This window comes from Trichosurus vulpecula, chromosome 2 (assembly GCF_011100635.1).
Source record: "Trichosurus vulpecula isolate mTriVul1 chromosome 2, mTriVul1.pri, whole genome shotgun sequence".
Classification (NCBI taxonomy): domain Eukaryota; kingdom Metazoa; phylum Chordata; class Mammalia; order Diprotodontia; family Phalangeridae; genus Trichosurus; species Trichosurus vulpecula.
In genome coordinates, this window is record NC_050574.1 from 67665548 (window position 1) to 67681752 (window position 16205).

The 16205-nt window shown below is 42.1% G+C and overlaps 1 protein-coding gene across 1 annotated transcript; it reads right to left on the minus strand.

The window, feature by feature from the left end:
- Positions 1-4338: 4338 nt before the first annotated feature.
- C2H1orf50 (chromosome 2 C1orf50 homolog) lies at positions 4339-15423 on the minus strand. Its single transcript, XM_036746158.1, has 5 exons — positions 15314-15423; positions 15085-15227; positions 10794-10880; positions 9706-9837; positions 4339-7125 (listed from the first exon to the last, which is right to left on the minus strand). Exons 1-5 carry the CDS (start codon positions 15390-15392, stop codon positions 6943-6945), a joined length of 624 nt encoding a protein of 207 aa, XP_036602053.1. The 5' UTR covers positions 15393-15423; the 3' UTR covers positions 4339-6942.
- Between the last annotated feature and the right edge of the window lie 782 nt (positions 15424-16205).

The window sequence follows — 16205 nt, forward strand, 5'->3', positions numbered from 1 at the left end:
AAGAGTCCTATAGACCTGTTGCGAAGCCCCAAATAGACCGACAGACAAGATCCGGCAGTGGAAATTGAGACAAGCTCCCTGGATTTGGGATACTTCCTTCTACCCCTGGCTCCAAAACCCCGGAAAACTGCAGTCTCTGCCCTTCTGCTGGGCAGGGCGATAGGAACAAGTCCACAAAAAAGTACCAGGTAGGGCATAACTAGTGCTGCGGAAAAGGGAGAGAAACCCAAAGTGTTCTAAGAAATTGGAAGGGGAGGACCCTTTCCACCAGGGGAAATGGACACCTTGGCTAAGCCTTGAAAGCAGAAAGAAGCCAATGTATCTGAGATTCATGGCAGCAGCCAAGGCAAATGCATGGAGGCAAAAGATGGAATATGGGAACATAGAGTGAGGTGAAAAACAACACAAAACACAAAAACCCTAATAGTGCAGTTTAGCTGGAACTTGAGTGTGCAGAAGTGTAATCACTTGGACTGAGGCTGGAAAACATACTGTAGTCAGATTGTGGAAAGCCTCATCAGAGAGGAAACTTATTCTATCCTGATAACTTTTGAGCGGCATGTACATTAGGAATATTTCAGTAGCCCTGTAAAGAGATACTGGAGATGGGGAAATAAAATAGGAGGCGACTTTCTCAAATTATATTTTATTTTGTCAGTCAGCAAAAATCTACCTTCTCTCCCTCCCACCCACCCCGACTTCCTACCCCAAGAATGAAGAATAAAAGAAAAACCCCTGCCACAAAAATGTATAGTCAAGCAAAACAAATTACTGCAATACAAGTCTTAATAATTGGAGATGGAGGTTTGAACTAAGATAGTGACCTTGTGAATGGATTAAAGGGGAAGGAAATGAGATGTTGGTGAACTTAGAACTGATCAGACCATTGTCTGGTTAGATGTTAGGGAGAAGGAAGAGTTCAAAGGTAAATCAAAGATTTCTAGCCAGGATGAGAGGATTCCACCAACAGAAGTAGGGAAGTGGGGAGGAAGCATGTGAGCGTGGAAGGAGAAATGATGAAACCATAGGGTACTTTGGTTTTTATCCTCACTTACCTGCTCTTGTTTCCATTTTCAAAACATCTTTTAAAAATCCTGAGTTAGCTTCTGCTTCAGCCACATTGTTCTCTTTAAGAGGTGTCTCTCTTCCCGCCATATTTCCTCACTGCAATCATCTGTGTCTTCAAAATGTCCTGAAGTGTTTCCCATCTCTCTTCAGATGACTTCCTGGAGTGCAGTTTTCTCCTTCCTTCATCCTTTTCATTTTAAAGACCTTGTGGTCAGATTGGCAAGAATCCAAGCAAAGCTATTAGCCTCTGTTAGGTGGCACTCTATACGTTTCATCTATTGTGTACATATCTTTATGTACCTAGTTTTTACAACCTGTCTCCTTTGTTAGAATGTGAAGTCCTTGAGGGCAAATACTACGTTTTCTGCCTTTCTTTGTATCTCCAGTGACTAGCACAGAAAAAAAAAACTCTTAACAAATGCTTACTGACTGCCTGGCTAAGAGGCCATCATTCCTATACTTTAATCTATGTCCAGGCACCCAAATATAGTTTTCAGATACCATCTTCTTATCCAGTTGTTCATCCATCATATGTGGAATCCTTCCTTACCTTTCTATGAAAACTTTGTAATCTTCTCTCTGAGTTTAGAGTCCACTACAAATTTTGCCCAGTTCATAAACTCCATGATGATTATTTGCTCCCAAGGTGCCCATCATTTCTATTTAATAATTAATACAGCTCTTTATTGACCAGAATCAAGTCCAGAATACCTATTCCCCTTTGGCCCCCTCCTCCTTTTATAGGATGAAAATATTGATAAGACAAGCCAAGAATCTTATCAGTTATTCTACTTTCAGCAGAAAAAAAAAACTCCAGCAGACATCTGCATGGTCAAAGTGCCTTCCATCCAGGTCTGTACTCTGCTGATCTTGGGAAAGCCATCTGGACTAGTTGTCTCTGATTCCTCTCTTCTCAACATTTGCAGTATGGTAACTGACCTCATCATTCAAGCGATGAGAATCGGTTGGCCTCTCCAGAGGTGCCAAATATAATGGCCCTTTTCCCAAATCTTCATCTTTCTTTTCTTCAGAATTTGACACTGCCGATGACTTTCTCCTCTTGGATACTCTTTCCTAAGTTTTTATGACACTGTTCTCTCCTAATTGGCCTTCCATCCATCTGATCACTCTTTAGTATCCTTTGCTAGTTGCTTATCCATGTCATGTTCTCTCTCCACCCCCTCCCACTCCCCCCAATTCTGGCTGTCACCTAATGTTCTGTCCTGGGCCTTGTCTTTTCACACTATAGTATCTGAGTGGTCTCATCAGCTCCCTTAGGTTCAAGATGCATTCCCAAACTATATATCCCACCCTAGTCTCTCTCCTGAGCTACAGTCAATCACCAAAACTCTCTTGGATAGCATGAACTAATTCAACATATCCAAAACAGAACTCTTTATCTTCCCCCCCCCCCCAGAGTTCCCCTATTACTGTCAAGGGCACTACCATCCTCCCAGTCACTCAGAGAGGTGGCACAATGGATACTGGTGTATGTGGAGTCAAAAGACTTGAGTTAAAATTCTGCTTCAAACACATACTACTGTGGGCCTCTGTGCAAGTCACTTTCTTCGTAGTACCTGCCCCCAGGGTCATGGTGAGGATAGAATGCAGCATTTTGTAAGAAGCTTTGCAAACTTTCAAGTGCTACATAAATGCTATGAATTGCTCAGGCTCACATTGGTGTCCTTCTAAACTTCTCATCCTTATCTCTCTCAGCCATTCAATCTATTGCTGAATCTTATTGTTTGTGCCTTTACAATCTCCCTCCTAGAGATCCCTTTCTCTCCACTTACAGAGAGAACCCCTATCCTAGGTTGGACACTCATCACCTCTTTCCTGGACTATTGCAATAACATCATATTTTCCCACTCCAAACTATCTTCTATCACCTCCAGAATCAAATATACCTTTAAAGTTCTACATAACCTGGCCATTTCCTACCAGGGCAGTCTTACATTTTATCTCCTTCCACGTATGGGGAGGCAGTTAGGTGGCTCTGTGGAGAGGGCTGGGCCTGGAGTACTACTAGACATGTACTAGTCATGTGACCAGGGGTACTTAACTTCTGCCTCAGTTTCCTTAGCTGTGATAACATTATTATATGTAAAAATAGCACCTACCTCCCAGGGTTGTTGTGACAAAGGAGATATAGTGCCTGGCTCATAAGCACTTAATAAAATGCTCATTCCCTTCCATCCCTATTTACGGTGCCTTTGAACAGGACACTCCATTGCTCATCTCCATATATTTATACTGGCTTTCTCCTATACTTGGAATCCTCTTGCCTCCTTACCCCCACTTCCTGATTTCTCTAACTTCCTCCCCATCTCAGATTAACTTGCATTTACTCCTGTATCTTGTATGTACTTTGTCATTTACATATTTTGCCCCCATCAAAACATGAGCTCCTTGTGAGCGGGTATGGACTTGCCTTTTTTTTTTGTCTCCTCAGGACTTAACATGGTTCAAGGATTTAATAGGCACTTAATGCATATTGATAGTCACCCTCATCTTTTGTCCAGTGTCTATAATAAACTCCTATGACCATATTGCTTGTTTTGGCTTCCACTGATTCCCTCTCTAAAATGTTCTCTGCCATGTTTCCACCCTTGGGTTCCTAGATTTCCTCATGTATCTTCTTTATATGCAATGTTACTCCCATTGGAATAACTGCACCCTACTTTCAAAGCCAAATTCTAGTCGTGTCATCCCACTACAGCTCACTGATATCTACATCAAATTTACCTCTTGTATTAGGATCTCTAGTTCTGTTAGCTATGGCATATAAAAATGTATTCACATTTTTATGTTTATATATGCATGCAAAATTAATATATACATATAAATATATACATATCATACATACATAAATTCATATATTTTATATTTATATATACATACATTTGCATGTATTTTTATATTTATATATACATATATAAACATGTATACATTTCTATATACCACACCATAGCTAACATGCGGAACTAGAGATCCTAATACAAGAGGTAAATCTGATGTAGGTATCAGTGAGCCATAGTGGGATGAGACTCAACTAGAATATGGCTCTGGAAGGAGGGTGCACTTTATTCAGAAGGAATGCAGTTATTCAATGAGAGTAACCTGAGGCCTCTTAGTTTTATAGTTTCTCAGATATAGTTTCCTATGGATTACTGGCTCCCTCTTCTATTCTTGTAGCATCAAGCTTGGTAGATAAATGTTGGCAGGTTTTTTTCTTTCCCTTTAAAGCCATTTTGATAACATTCAAAAAACTCCAGACAAAGAAATCCATTTTAATTAGCTCTTTTCAGATGTATTTCATCTCTTGCTAAGGGTCCATTATTCCTAAACTTTCTTGACCCTTTCCTTAATCTTTCTTTTCTGAGTCCCCTCCCTTCCATCAGGAGTAGGAATAAATTTGACTGTAATGTTTATTTCAGTAACATCTTATCTTACTTGATCATCTTTCATCATCTAATTCCTGTATCTATCCCAGAGCCCAGCACAGTGCTCTTGAAGTCAGCACTTAGTAAACACCAAATTTCTCTGGCTGGCTCCATGCTCAACTTCTTACAATAGACAGAATGGCCCAAGAGGTTAATCTGATAACAGCACAACCTTTGTCACAACAGAAAGTCCCGGTGTTCTCTTAATTTTATATGATGCTCAGAGAAGGGAGATAGTCAATGAATCATGTATGCTTTCTGAGAAGAGTAAACTCACAGCATTTCCTTAGATGCAACATAGTTCTCCCTTCCTACTATCTGCCTTCATTCTGAGCTCCCAGAAACTGAGCCTGATAAACAGAAGTATTTTTAAAAAATCCTTCCAGCAGATGTGATTCTAGATCTCAAATCAACAGTAGCCACAACATTATGCCAATGGCACTCCTCCCATTGGTATGTTAAATGGGATTCCAAGTCAGATCTATCAGATTTTACTTATGGGAAATGAGGAATAAGAACATCTCCTCTACCACTTTGGCTCTCTGCCCATGTTTTCATCCTATCCCATGCTTCTCCCTTGGTTCCTTCCAGTCCCAACTCTGATTGGTGTACCTTCATTTTACCAGAAGCCCAGAAGGGGCTTTAGCTTTGGCTGGCCATGTGTAACTCCAAGACAGCTCAGTGGGAAAGACCTTAAAGTTCAAGATGGGTTTAGGAGTATAGGTGCTATTCCCCAAGGAGTTATGGCAGCTCTTGTGGCTAAACACAGCCTAGTCTCTTCACAGCAAACCACGTCACACAGGATAGCACTTAACAACTGCCAAATGTACATGAACTGAATCAGGGACTCATGGAGACCTTTAGCTAGGGATAAACCCAGGAGAATCCTATTTGCAAAACAAGTTTTTTTTTTCTTGACAAAGCAATTAATTGGGACAATTAGCTGGGTAATTCGCAGAAAAGAATATCCTACCTCACCACTAGGTTTCTGCATACTTCATTTTATTTGAACTCCCCATATAATTGCTATGTGGCTGAAGATAAGTGAAGGCAGTTGGCTGCATACTTTGGGAATTCCTTTGCTGTTTACTGTCATCAATACAAGAGGAAGTTTAGTATAACGTCAGAAGTACTGGACTAGAAGTCAGGGGACTTGGGCTGGAATTCTGGTTTTGCTACTTGTGTAGCTGGTCATTGGGCTAGTCACCTAACAACGACTAGCCTTAGTTTTCTCGTGTCCATGAACAAATAGGGTGGACTAGATGATCTCCTAGGTCCCTCCAAACTCTCAATCTGAGGAGGCCACAGTGCAGAAGGTCAGGAGGCTCATCATTTATAAAATACAGGAGTCAGACTAGATGTTCTGAATTCTATGAAAAAAGCAAAATAAATTCTCTGCAAACAGAACTGCAGAGTTCTCATTCCCATTGTATTGTTTCACCCTTTCTTTCATGATATTTATAAATAGCCATTTAAATGGACTTGTGCTACTGATATGATAGTTTAGCCCTGGACCTTTTTCCCAAACTAGGCTAACAAAAATTCAACTCTCTTCCTCCACAAAGCAGCATGGCTTCATGGAGGAAGTGGGTTCAAGTCCTGCCTCAGACACTTAACGGCTATGGAACTCTGGGCAAGTCACTTAACATCTCAGTCTCCCCCTCATCTGTAAAAGAAGGGGATTGAATTCAATGCCTTCTGAAGGTGCCTTCCAGCTCTAAATCTATGATCCTAAAACTCTGGTTAGGAACTGAAGGCAAGGAGTTTAAGGGAAGGCCGCCACTCTTCTCTCCTGCATCTGTCACAATTTTCCAGCCCAACAAGAAGGGCTTGAGGAGTTAGGGTAAATGCAGCCCAGACAGCGCTTTAAGGAAACTAGAATTACTTCTCTGATCAGCCACATTACTCTACCTGCCATTCTGCACAGTGCATATTCCTGAGACCTTGGATGATGATTCTGAGTCTAAAGTTTTCTGGAACAGGGTAGAATCACTTAGAGAAGCAGAAGCACCAGGCCCTTTGCTTAGCCTTAATCCCATTCCCAAACATTCTGAGTTAAAAAGAGGTGGCAGTACAGATTCCTGGGTATAAACAGTAGTCTATAACCTTTTCAAGGAAATGACATTTCCTCTCTTTCCTATAAAGTCTCTAGTTCAGCTATGGTGATGGATTTTGTCCATCTGGGTGAGCTGTGATTTGTAATAATGGTTACTAGCCCATGTTTGTTTAGTTGCAGATTCTCTGAAGCAGGGAGCATGGAGCCCAAAATGAGTTGATATATATACTTCAATTCACACAGGGGATCTCCATCCAAGGTGCTCATATGTGTACATCATATCTCACTTCTCACAACTCCTACAAAGTAGGGCGTAGAGAAGCTAAGGAGACAGAATGGCCAGGCCCACATTCTATTTGGCATTGTCCCTGGTCATTAAGTGAGGCCCTGGAAATTGGGCTCTGTACACTGGGGCAGGGCCATCTGCTGGCTCAAAAGTGTGTCCGTGATGCTGATTTCAGCATCTTGCTTCTCGATGTTGTCAAATGGAGTCCAGGAGAAGTCATGCTGAAGCTTGTAGGCACCAAGGCAATCATGTGGACAACTTTCCCCCCATTCCTAGAGAAGGCAAAAAAGCCAGATAAATATACTATACATTTCTATGTTTAAAATCCCCACCCCACTACATTCTTATGCTCTGATTTCTACTGTAGTTGTAAAAGTCAGTTACCTGGGAAGGTGTCCAAGTCTGATACTTATATGCTAAGGTATGAGAATCATAAATCTCTTTAAGGTGGAAAGACTAGAATTCAAGAATCCCCCAGGACTGGTCAGGTATGGCTCATTAAATAGGGAATGAACTAAATAATAATTAAGTTACTGAAAGTATATGTATATAAATATAAATGTACAATATATACGTGTGTATGTACATACACATGTATGTATTGTATATACACATATGGATATATGTATGTATAAAGCTAAACTTTGAACCTTCCCCTAGATCTCCTGACAATGCATAGGCACCAATGCAGCACACAGGTTGTCCATAAGTTATTTTTTACTTTCTATAAACTTGTTTCTCTCATCACTGCTCCATGCCGTTCTTGAGATGATACAATTCACCATCTCCCACAACCCTTGACAAAATTTTACAAATGAATTTATGTCCTAAACTAGTGTTGTCCTTGACTAACATATCTGCCTGGCAAGAGCTTGGGTTTGCTGAGTAAAGTGGTTTCTGAGTATCTTTCTGTCTCTTATGACAATTGATTTACATTAGTCAAATTTCCTTAGGAAATGGTAATAGTTTCTATCAATGTCTGGTCTTTTATCCATTTCCCATGTTTAATCATCATTAGATTGTCTAAAAATATCAGGTTGAAATTGCTTTAATTGCACCAAATCCCTACTCACTTTTATTATTCTAATTTGCTGTTGATTTTGACCTTGTCTCTAACAAGTCAACAGTCTGACACAGACAGCTGCTTTGGAATTCTCCTAGTTATTTCCTGCCTGTTAATATGTAATCAATTTCATTTTCTAAGATGTAATTCAGTGATTGCCATGCTCTGCACCCCCGATCCCCTTAAACAAAATATTCACAATATAGGCATGTAGTCTACATGCCTTTGGCCTCCTTCCTTTCTTATTCCTGAGGCATGTATTTTCTTTTCTTTCTTTTTTTAAAAATTAATTTATTTTTAGTTTTTGACATTCATTTCCACAAGATTTTGAGTTACAAATTTTCTCCCCATCTCTACCCTCCCCCCACCCCAAGATGGCATATATTCTGACGGCTCCTTTCCCCAGTCTGCCCTCCCTTCTATCACTCTACTCTCCACTCCCCCTTATGCCCTTCCCCCTTATTATCTTGTATGGCCAGATAGAGTTCTATACCCCATTGCCTGTATATCTTATTTTCCAGTTGCATGTAAAAAAAAATTTTCAACATTTGTTTTTAGGACTTTGAGTTCCAAATTCTCTCCCTTCTTTCCTCCCCACATACCCTCCTTGATAAGACAAGCAATTCAATATAGGTTATACATGTATCACTATGCAAAACACTTCCATAATAGTCATGTTGTGAAAGACTAACTATATTTCCCTCTATCTTATCCCATCCCCCATTTATTCAATTTTCTCCTTTGACCCTGTCCCTTTTCAGGCATATATTTTCTAACACATTTTCATCATCTTCCCTTACTGCCCACCTTCACAGTGAAGTCACTGAGTTAGAAGGGTCTTATTGAGTTCTCTACCTTCTCATTCTCTGCAACATATGTTGACACATAAGCTACAATTCCCCTTGTGGTGTTTTTACAAATAAATGTTCATGAGCATTTCAGCAGATGGCCAAATGTCCCAGGAAATGATGCTTCTTGCTCCCTTTGAATAAACCATAAAACCAACTCTGCCAATGCCTTATGTGTCTAGGCAGGTCTTGCAAACCAGAAAGACAGCATGGTATTTGTGCATAGTGCTGGCTCTGTAGTCAGAATTCCACCTCTGATGCTTATTACCTGTGTAATCTTGGATAAAAATCACTTATTCTCCCTGGGCCTGAGTTTCCTCATTTTTAAAGTAAGGGAGCTGGACTAGATAGCCTCCGTGGTCCCTTCCAGCTCAGTATCTATGACCCTATGGTCATTCCATTTATCTGCCACTTCTTTCTATATCCTGGTTTTATTTATAGAAAGAATATATACTGATATGATTTTCTTCCTCCAGTACCTGGTCCATTTGTTGGTCACTGGATCTCATACTTTGTCAATGCTTAATGTTTATAGATGGTATAAAAATTGTGATTCTTTCAGTTGTCTGCTCCCACCCTCACCTTCACTCTCACCCCTGGCCCCCATTACTCCAAAAGCAGAAAAGGGGCATCTTTTTCTTTCTTTCCTTTTTTTTCAGTTACCACAGCTAATGAATCACTTTGTGAAAAGTCTACTTGTAACAAACCTTTTCATATGTAGGTAGTTGATCCTTGGAAAGCAGAATCTGTTGCTAGGACTATACCTAGGCTTACCCCTCCCTTCCAAAAAAAATCCCCCCATGAAATGTGAACAGCACCCTCTGCCTGCTCCACAAATGCCTTCTTGTGAACTTCAAAAAGAAGTAAAAGGGTAAAAATGGACTCAGTTGTTTGCTCAATGGGATGTTGTCTTACACTGACAAAAAATGCAGTCCTCCTACCTTTGGTGAAATAATGGAAAAGTACTGCTGTCCATTCTCCCGTTTATAGAGGTAGTAAATATTTCCAGGTTTTTTCACCACACTACAAGCTACATGGTGCAGTTCAGCATCTTTTCGAGCCTCTTCCAATACCTGGGTACCACAAAAAAACAACAACAAATGAAACAATAGACAGAATCTGTACTCACAGTCATCCAGCTAAAATTCTAGATTATTTTTGTCTGAAGAGGGCTTTGGTTTTCTGGCTTTTCCCACAATAGTGAAATGAATATCAAACTGAAATATTTGGGCAATTTTGAAGAAATGAAAACTAGACTATTTTTAACACACAGCACTACCCTGGGTTTTCTCTCAATCAGATGCTACCTTATTCCCAATTCTGTCTTTTATGGTCCCTTAGCTTCCACTGGTCTTGCTTTTTTTCATTATACATGCCTCTAACTGTATACTTCCCAGGAAGATTAGGAGGATTCTTTTGATGTTTGAATTCCCTAGCTGGTCCAAATAAATCTCCTTGCCCATCCCCACAGATGATGCTTACCTTGCCTTTTGAGGGATAAGCTATGGCCAACCTACATACATTTATATTCTAACTGGCTTGTTTGCAAATACAACTGCAAGAGCATGCCCTAATATGGGAAACCCTATTTTAGAACTGTGCAATAGATTACCTTGATTAGAAGAACATTTTGTAACACTTAAGGCTTTACTTTATAATGCTAAGGACTGAATAGTTTGGGGCTGAGATTTTTGGTGGTTTCAGTTACTAGAAACTGTATCAAAATCTGTATCCTTTATGTCATTTTTCTTCTTCCTAAGAGCTTCTCAAACTGGATTAAGGCCTGAGAAGAATGCCTTCCAGGATGCGACTCTGGCCTGAACTGATGAACTGACTATTGCACAATTTCTCCCCACCTCACCTCCACTCCACTGCCTATTGATCTCACAGAGCTACATGGTTAACACTTTGCTCAAGCCAACTGGCAGTTATATAAAAAAAAAATTGCCAACTTCAGCCTGGAAAATAAACATGGAAAATTAAGAAGCCTGTCCCTAAACCCTGGGAACAAAAGCAGTATTTTCCTTACCTTCCTGGCCTGTGTTTGCAAATGCCGGATTTGCTCAGCTATAACTATCAGCTTGTTGGTAGCATTTGCTCTGATGAATTCATCAGCCTATGAAAAAGAAGAAAACTCATTGAAGGCTTCAAAGGGCTAAGCCTTTTTATGAGCTAAAACTCATAGAGAACCCTTATATAAGCATACATCTATTCGGTCAAGCAGGCAGTTAACAAGCATTTATTAAATCCTTACTATGTGCCAGGCACTGTACTAAGAATGGGGGATACAAAGAATGGCGAAAGCCATGGTCTCTGCTTTAAAGGAGTTCACATTCCAATGGGAGAGACAACATCAAAAAAAAAAAAAAAAACCATACAAGATGTACACAATAAATAGAAGGTAATCTCAGAGGGAAAGCAGTAGCAGTTAGGGCGGGGGTAAGGAAGGAGGGAGAATAGATCACCAGGAAAGACCTCCTACAGAAGGTGGGATTGAACTGTCTTAAAGAAGCCAAGAAAGGGAGGGGTGAAGAGTCAGAGCATTTCAGGAATGGTATATTATCATTGAAAAGACAGAAGCTAGGAGATGGAGAGCCATGCTCATGGAACAGCAAGTATGTGGAGGGAAGAAAAGTATAAGAAGACTGGAAACATAGGAAGGAGATAGCTTATGAATAGGTTGAAATGAAAATATCAGATTTTATATTTGATCCTGGTGATAACAGGGAGCCACTAAAGTTAACTGAGTAGGGGAGTGATACAGTCAGACCTGCACTTTAGAAAAATTACGCTGGTCGCTGAGTAGAGAATAGACTGGAGTGGGGAGACTTGAGGCAGGAAGACCAACCAGAAGGTTATTGGAATATTTCAAGTATAAGGTGATAAGGGGGTGATAAGGGGGTCAAGGGTGACCAGGACCATATCTGTGTGAGTGGCAAGAAGGAGGGGCCATTACAGTGATAGGGAAGTTGGGAAGGGTACTATGTTAGACACTAAGAAAGACAGAAAAATACACTTAATGCCCTCAAGGTTCTTACAACTTAAAGTTATCCTAACAATTCACTAGTGGAAAGAATAACAGCTACAGGAGTCAGATCTATGCTCTAATCCTGGCTATGTCACTTGTCAGTCAGTCAATAAACATTATATTAAGTGCCAGTAACGGGGTGCTTGGGTACCTGTACTTGGACCCCAGTTCCAAAATCACTTCTCTCCCTAGCCTCAAAACACTGTCCCTAGCAGTTTCTCTCTAGCAAAACAGGACAGCATGCCCTAGCAAAACATTTATTTCTTTTCCTGATACAGTGGCCAGCTACACCTAGAGCTGTGTACTAGCTGAACTGGCCATCTACTGGGTCATAGAGATATTTACTACTCACTGACCTATCATATGCATGCTAGACTTAGATATATGTAATACTCCCTTATGTTTAACTTGTCTAAAAAGAGATTGATGGGAGCCACCTGAGAATTTCTCAGTAAGCCCTGACCGTTAGTTGACTTAGTGACCATTTCAGGCCTAAAACCACACCTCCATATAGGGCCCCTCCCCGCCTTGGGCCAGTGAACCTTGGGTAAGATACTTGCACAGCAGATACAAAAAGTGCATGTTCCTTTAAGAACTGACCACTCCTTAACCACTCCCTAATCCCTACCCTGAATAACCTAATTAGCATATTTGGCACATGTTTTATTATAGAATAACCTGTATAAACTTTACCTGTAGCGCTCAAAGGTTGCAGGTTCCCTAAGAACTCTTGCCTGCGTAATAAATCTTTGCCATCTTGACTTAAAGAAAGCTTGAGTCCATGAATTCATTCCAGATGGCCCTGACCCTCTCCAGTACTCAGGTCCTTGAGGGGCACCCCTCCTCCATGACCCTGTCTCAGAACTCCAGTCTTGGTGTTCCTGGACTTCGTCCCAACTTCAAAACCAGATGGTGCTAAGTGTTTTACTAATATCTCATTTGATCCTCACAACAACCCTGAGAGGTAGGTGTTCTTGTTATCCCCCATAGTGTTGAAAAAACTGAGGCAGACAGAGGTTAAGTGACTTGCCCAAGATCAGAACTCAAGTTTTCTTGACTCCAGACCCACAGCTTAATTTGACCTAGGTGCCAGAGGAATCCCATATCCCTTCCAAACTACCTATTCTGTATTTTTTTTAATATGATAAAATAGATGTGCAATAGAAGGACTGGACCTAGCACTGGGCTACTGGGGAGCTCAACAAACTCTATATAGCTACCAGTGGAAACTCCAATAGGGCCAGATCCTTTGACATTCTATATACATTCAAAGTAAGCAAGAAAAAGGAAAAAGAACTCTGAAGCATTCCCATGTAACTTGAATTCCTCATTATTGTCCTTCCTCAGCAGTTATGTTCCTAAGTCATGTAATTCAATCCTTTTATCATTTCATCACTTACTACATGCAATGCATTGTGCTAGTAAAGACAGATGAATAAAAACACTAGCCTCTGCTTACAATCTAGTAGGATCCATTTGATGTTCTAGAGACCACCCTCTAAAGTAAACACTTAAATGTAAAGTATGTAAAATGTAAATGTAAAGATCTTCTGGGTACCAGTGGGTTATTCCGGCTTTTATCTTCTCTCACTCCTGCCATATAATCAGTCTACTTCTTTTTCTGATCTTACATTTCTTTGATGATAATCCCTTATAACTACTTCTTGTATGTAGGTCATTTATTGGTATAAAGGCATATTACAAATTAGAATATAAGCATAAGGAGTATGAAGTACTATTTTAACTTGTTCATGGGATATATATACATATACACACACATATATTACACATATACATATATACATGCACACATCGATATTATATGCTACTCAATTTACCTAATTGTTTCTTGCATATTTCTTGTATGTGTCTTGTCTCCCCACCTAACCCCCCCATAAAAGGACCAAGTCTTATATTCTCTATTTCTGCTCTACCCCCATCCCCCACAAGTAACATCTAAGGCAGTTCTCAGAATATAGTAGATACTCAATAATTAATTGCCTTTGACTGTCCATGGAATATTTCCATAATCAGCATGTAAGCTTGGAAAGTAAAAACTGTGCCTTCTATATTCTAGGCCAGTTGTCTGTACAGTAGCCTGATACTACACCACTGATCTACCTGGGTAAATGACCGTCTTTTGATCCATAGTAATACTTTTCTTTCTACTCTAGAAAGTAGAAGATATGAGTCACAGAAAATCATCGGAACCTAATTTTTTTCCTACACCAGAAAAGGAGGCCAAGAAATATATCAAAGGTGCAGGTGGGGAAATTGGCTACCTGCATTTACCATCATTAAGGCTCTGTAAGGCGGATGAAAAAAACGGGAACATTCATTGTCAAATATCACAGTGTTTATAAAATACAAGTAATCTTTAGAGGTAAAGTGCAGAAGAAACACTGTGTCATGAAATTTCCAACGCAAATTAAATCCATGTGAGACTGAAAGCTGAGAGAATTTGGAAAAGATCACCTATTGTACTGTTATCCACCAGTATAGGGAGCCCCATACTAAGACATTTCATAGAATTTTTGAATGAGATCATCTAGTTCAACCCACAACTGAAGGCAGCATGATACTGTGGAAAAAAAAAAAAACATTGACTCCAGTCAGAAAATCTGATTTAAATCTCATTTCTGATTACTTCCATCTGTGCAACCTTGGGCAAGTCACTTAACCTTCTTTCAGTTTCCTCAGACAAAGGTCTCCCCAACCTCCCCTTAATTTTGCCACAAGCTAGCACACCTTTCTCCATCCTTCTCCTCCAAAAAAAAAAAAAAAGGCCTTTCCCTATCCTCACAAAGCTCAAGTATTCTCTTCTTCCAGTCTCCCCACAAAACCCAGGTCTTTCTACCACCCCCACCAAAAGTTAGGTCCTCTCTAGTCTCGACCCTAAAAGCCAGGTCCTCTGTCTCTCCTCTCTTCCTCCCTATCCCTCCAAAGTCCAAGTCCTCTCCCTCCCCCAGGCCAGATACTTCCCACCCCCATCCCACCCCCACCCCCGCCCCAGGTTTTCTGTGTCCCCCTCCTCTCTCACCCCACCCTCCAGGTATTTTCTCTTTCTCTTCCTCTCCCTCCCATCTCCCTTTCACCCTTCCACCCTCCCACCCTCCCACCACGACCCACTTATTCTCTCTCACTCCCCAGATATTCTCTCTCCTCCTCCTTCCCACCTCCCAGGTATACACCCCCACATTCTCTCTCTCCTCCCTCCCACCCCCAGGTCCTCTCCCTTCCCCTCTCCTCTCCCCTAAAGGGCAGACAGGTCTCCCCTCGGCGTTCCCCTCACCTTCTGCACCTGCTGGGCAAGCTCCACGAGGTCTTCGGGGTTCGCCACGCGGTGGGTGCGGTAGGGGCTCACCAGGCCGGGGAAATCGGGGCTGGCCGGGTTGACGGGGCCGGAGGGATCGCGGTGGTACTCTACGGGGGTCCCTGCGGGCGGAACATGGGCCCTGAGTACATGGGCGGAGGACACCAGGCACCCCCGAGACCTCGCCGCCCCGACACCACCTCCTTACCTGACAGCGGCTCCTGCCCCCGGCCTGCCTCGGCGCCCACCACGTACTCTTCCGAGACAGCTGCCTCAGCAGCCGCCATGTTGCCTGCTCTACTCCACAGAAGCCGGACAGGTGACGCATGCGCAAGGGGGAAGAGGCGGGCTGCGTCCTAATGGAAGGGGCACGTCAGGGGGCGTGGTAGGGTCCCGCCTCCAAGGGCGGGGCAGACGGGTCTAAATTCGCTGCCTTCTAGAAAGGAAGTTGGACTTCTTTGTAGGGACAGGTCGCTGGAAGTGCCATTTAGGAAGCCCTCAGGGGCAGGGTTCTGCTGTGAAGGTGCCGCCTCCTTTCCGATTAGCGGAGAGGATTAGAGGGACGGTCTTTCTATCTAGGCCGGGGGTGGGCTTCTACTGTGGGGGCGACGCTGCGTTCTGAGAGTTCTGGTCCGCAGGCTTACCTCTGTCCAGAGAGGCAGGAGCGGGGACGTAGCTACGATCTAGGTTGGGGAGGGGCTCTGCTCTAGGGAAACACTTCGAACTATGGGGCTCTAGTCTAAGATTTCACCTCCATCCTGAGGGACTGAAGAGAGGAAAGATGAACCTAGGTGAAATGAATCAGTCCAGGGGCGAGAATAGTATGCGTGAGCGTATGTGCATCTGCGTGCGTGCCCGTGTGTATGTTGTGTTGTGTTCCCTTGTTCCCTAAGGGTGTATTGGTCTAGGGGCGGGGCTTCACCCTGGGGGGCAGGCGTAGGTCTAGAGGTGGGGCTCACCTTTTGGGGAAGTTTAAGGATAAAACTCATCCTGTGGAGGCGGTGCATTGGTATGGGGGCGGAGCGCAAATCTAGGGGCGGGGCTGATTCTCCGAGGCGGTAGAAAGACGGGGCTTCACTCTTTGGGGGTGGTACATAGGT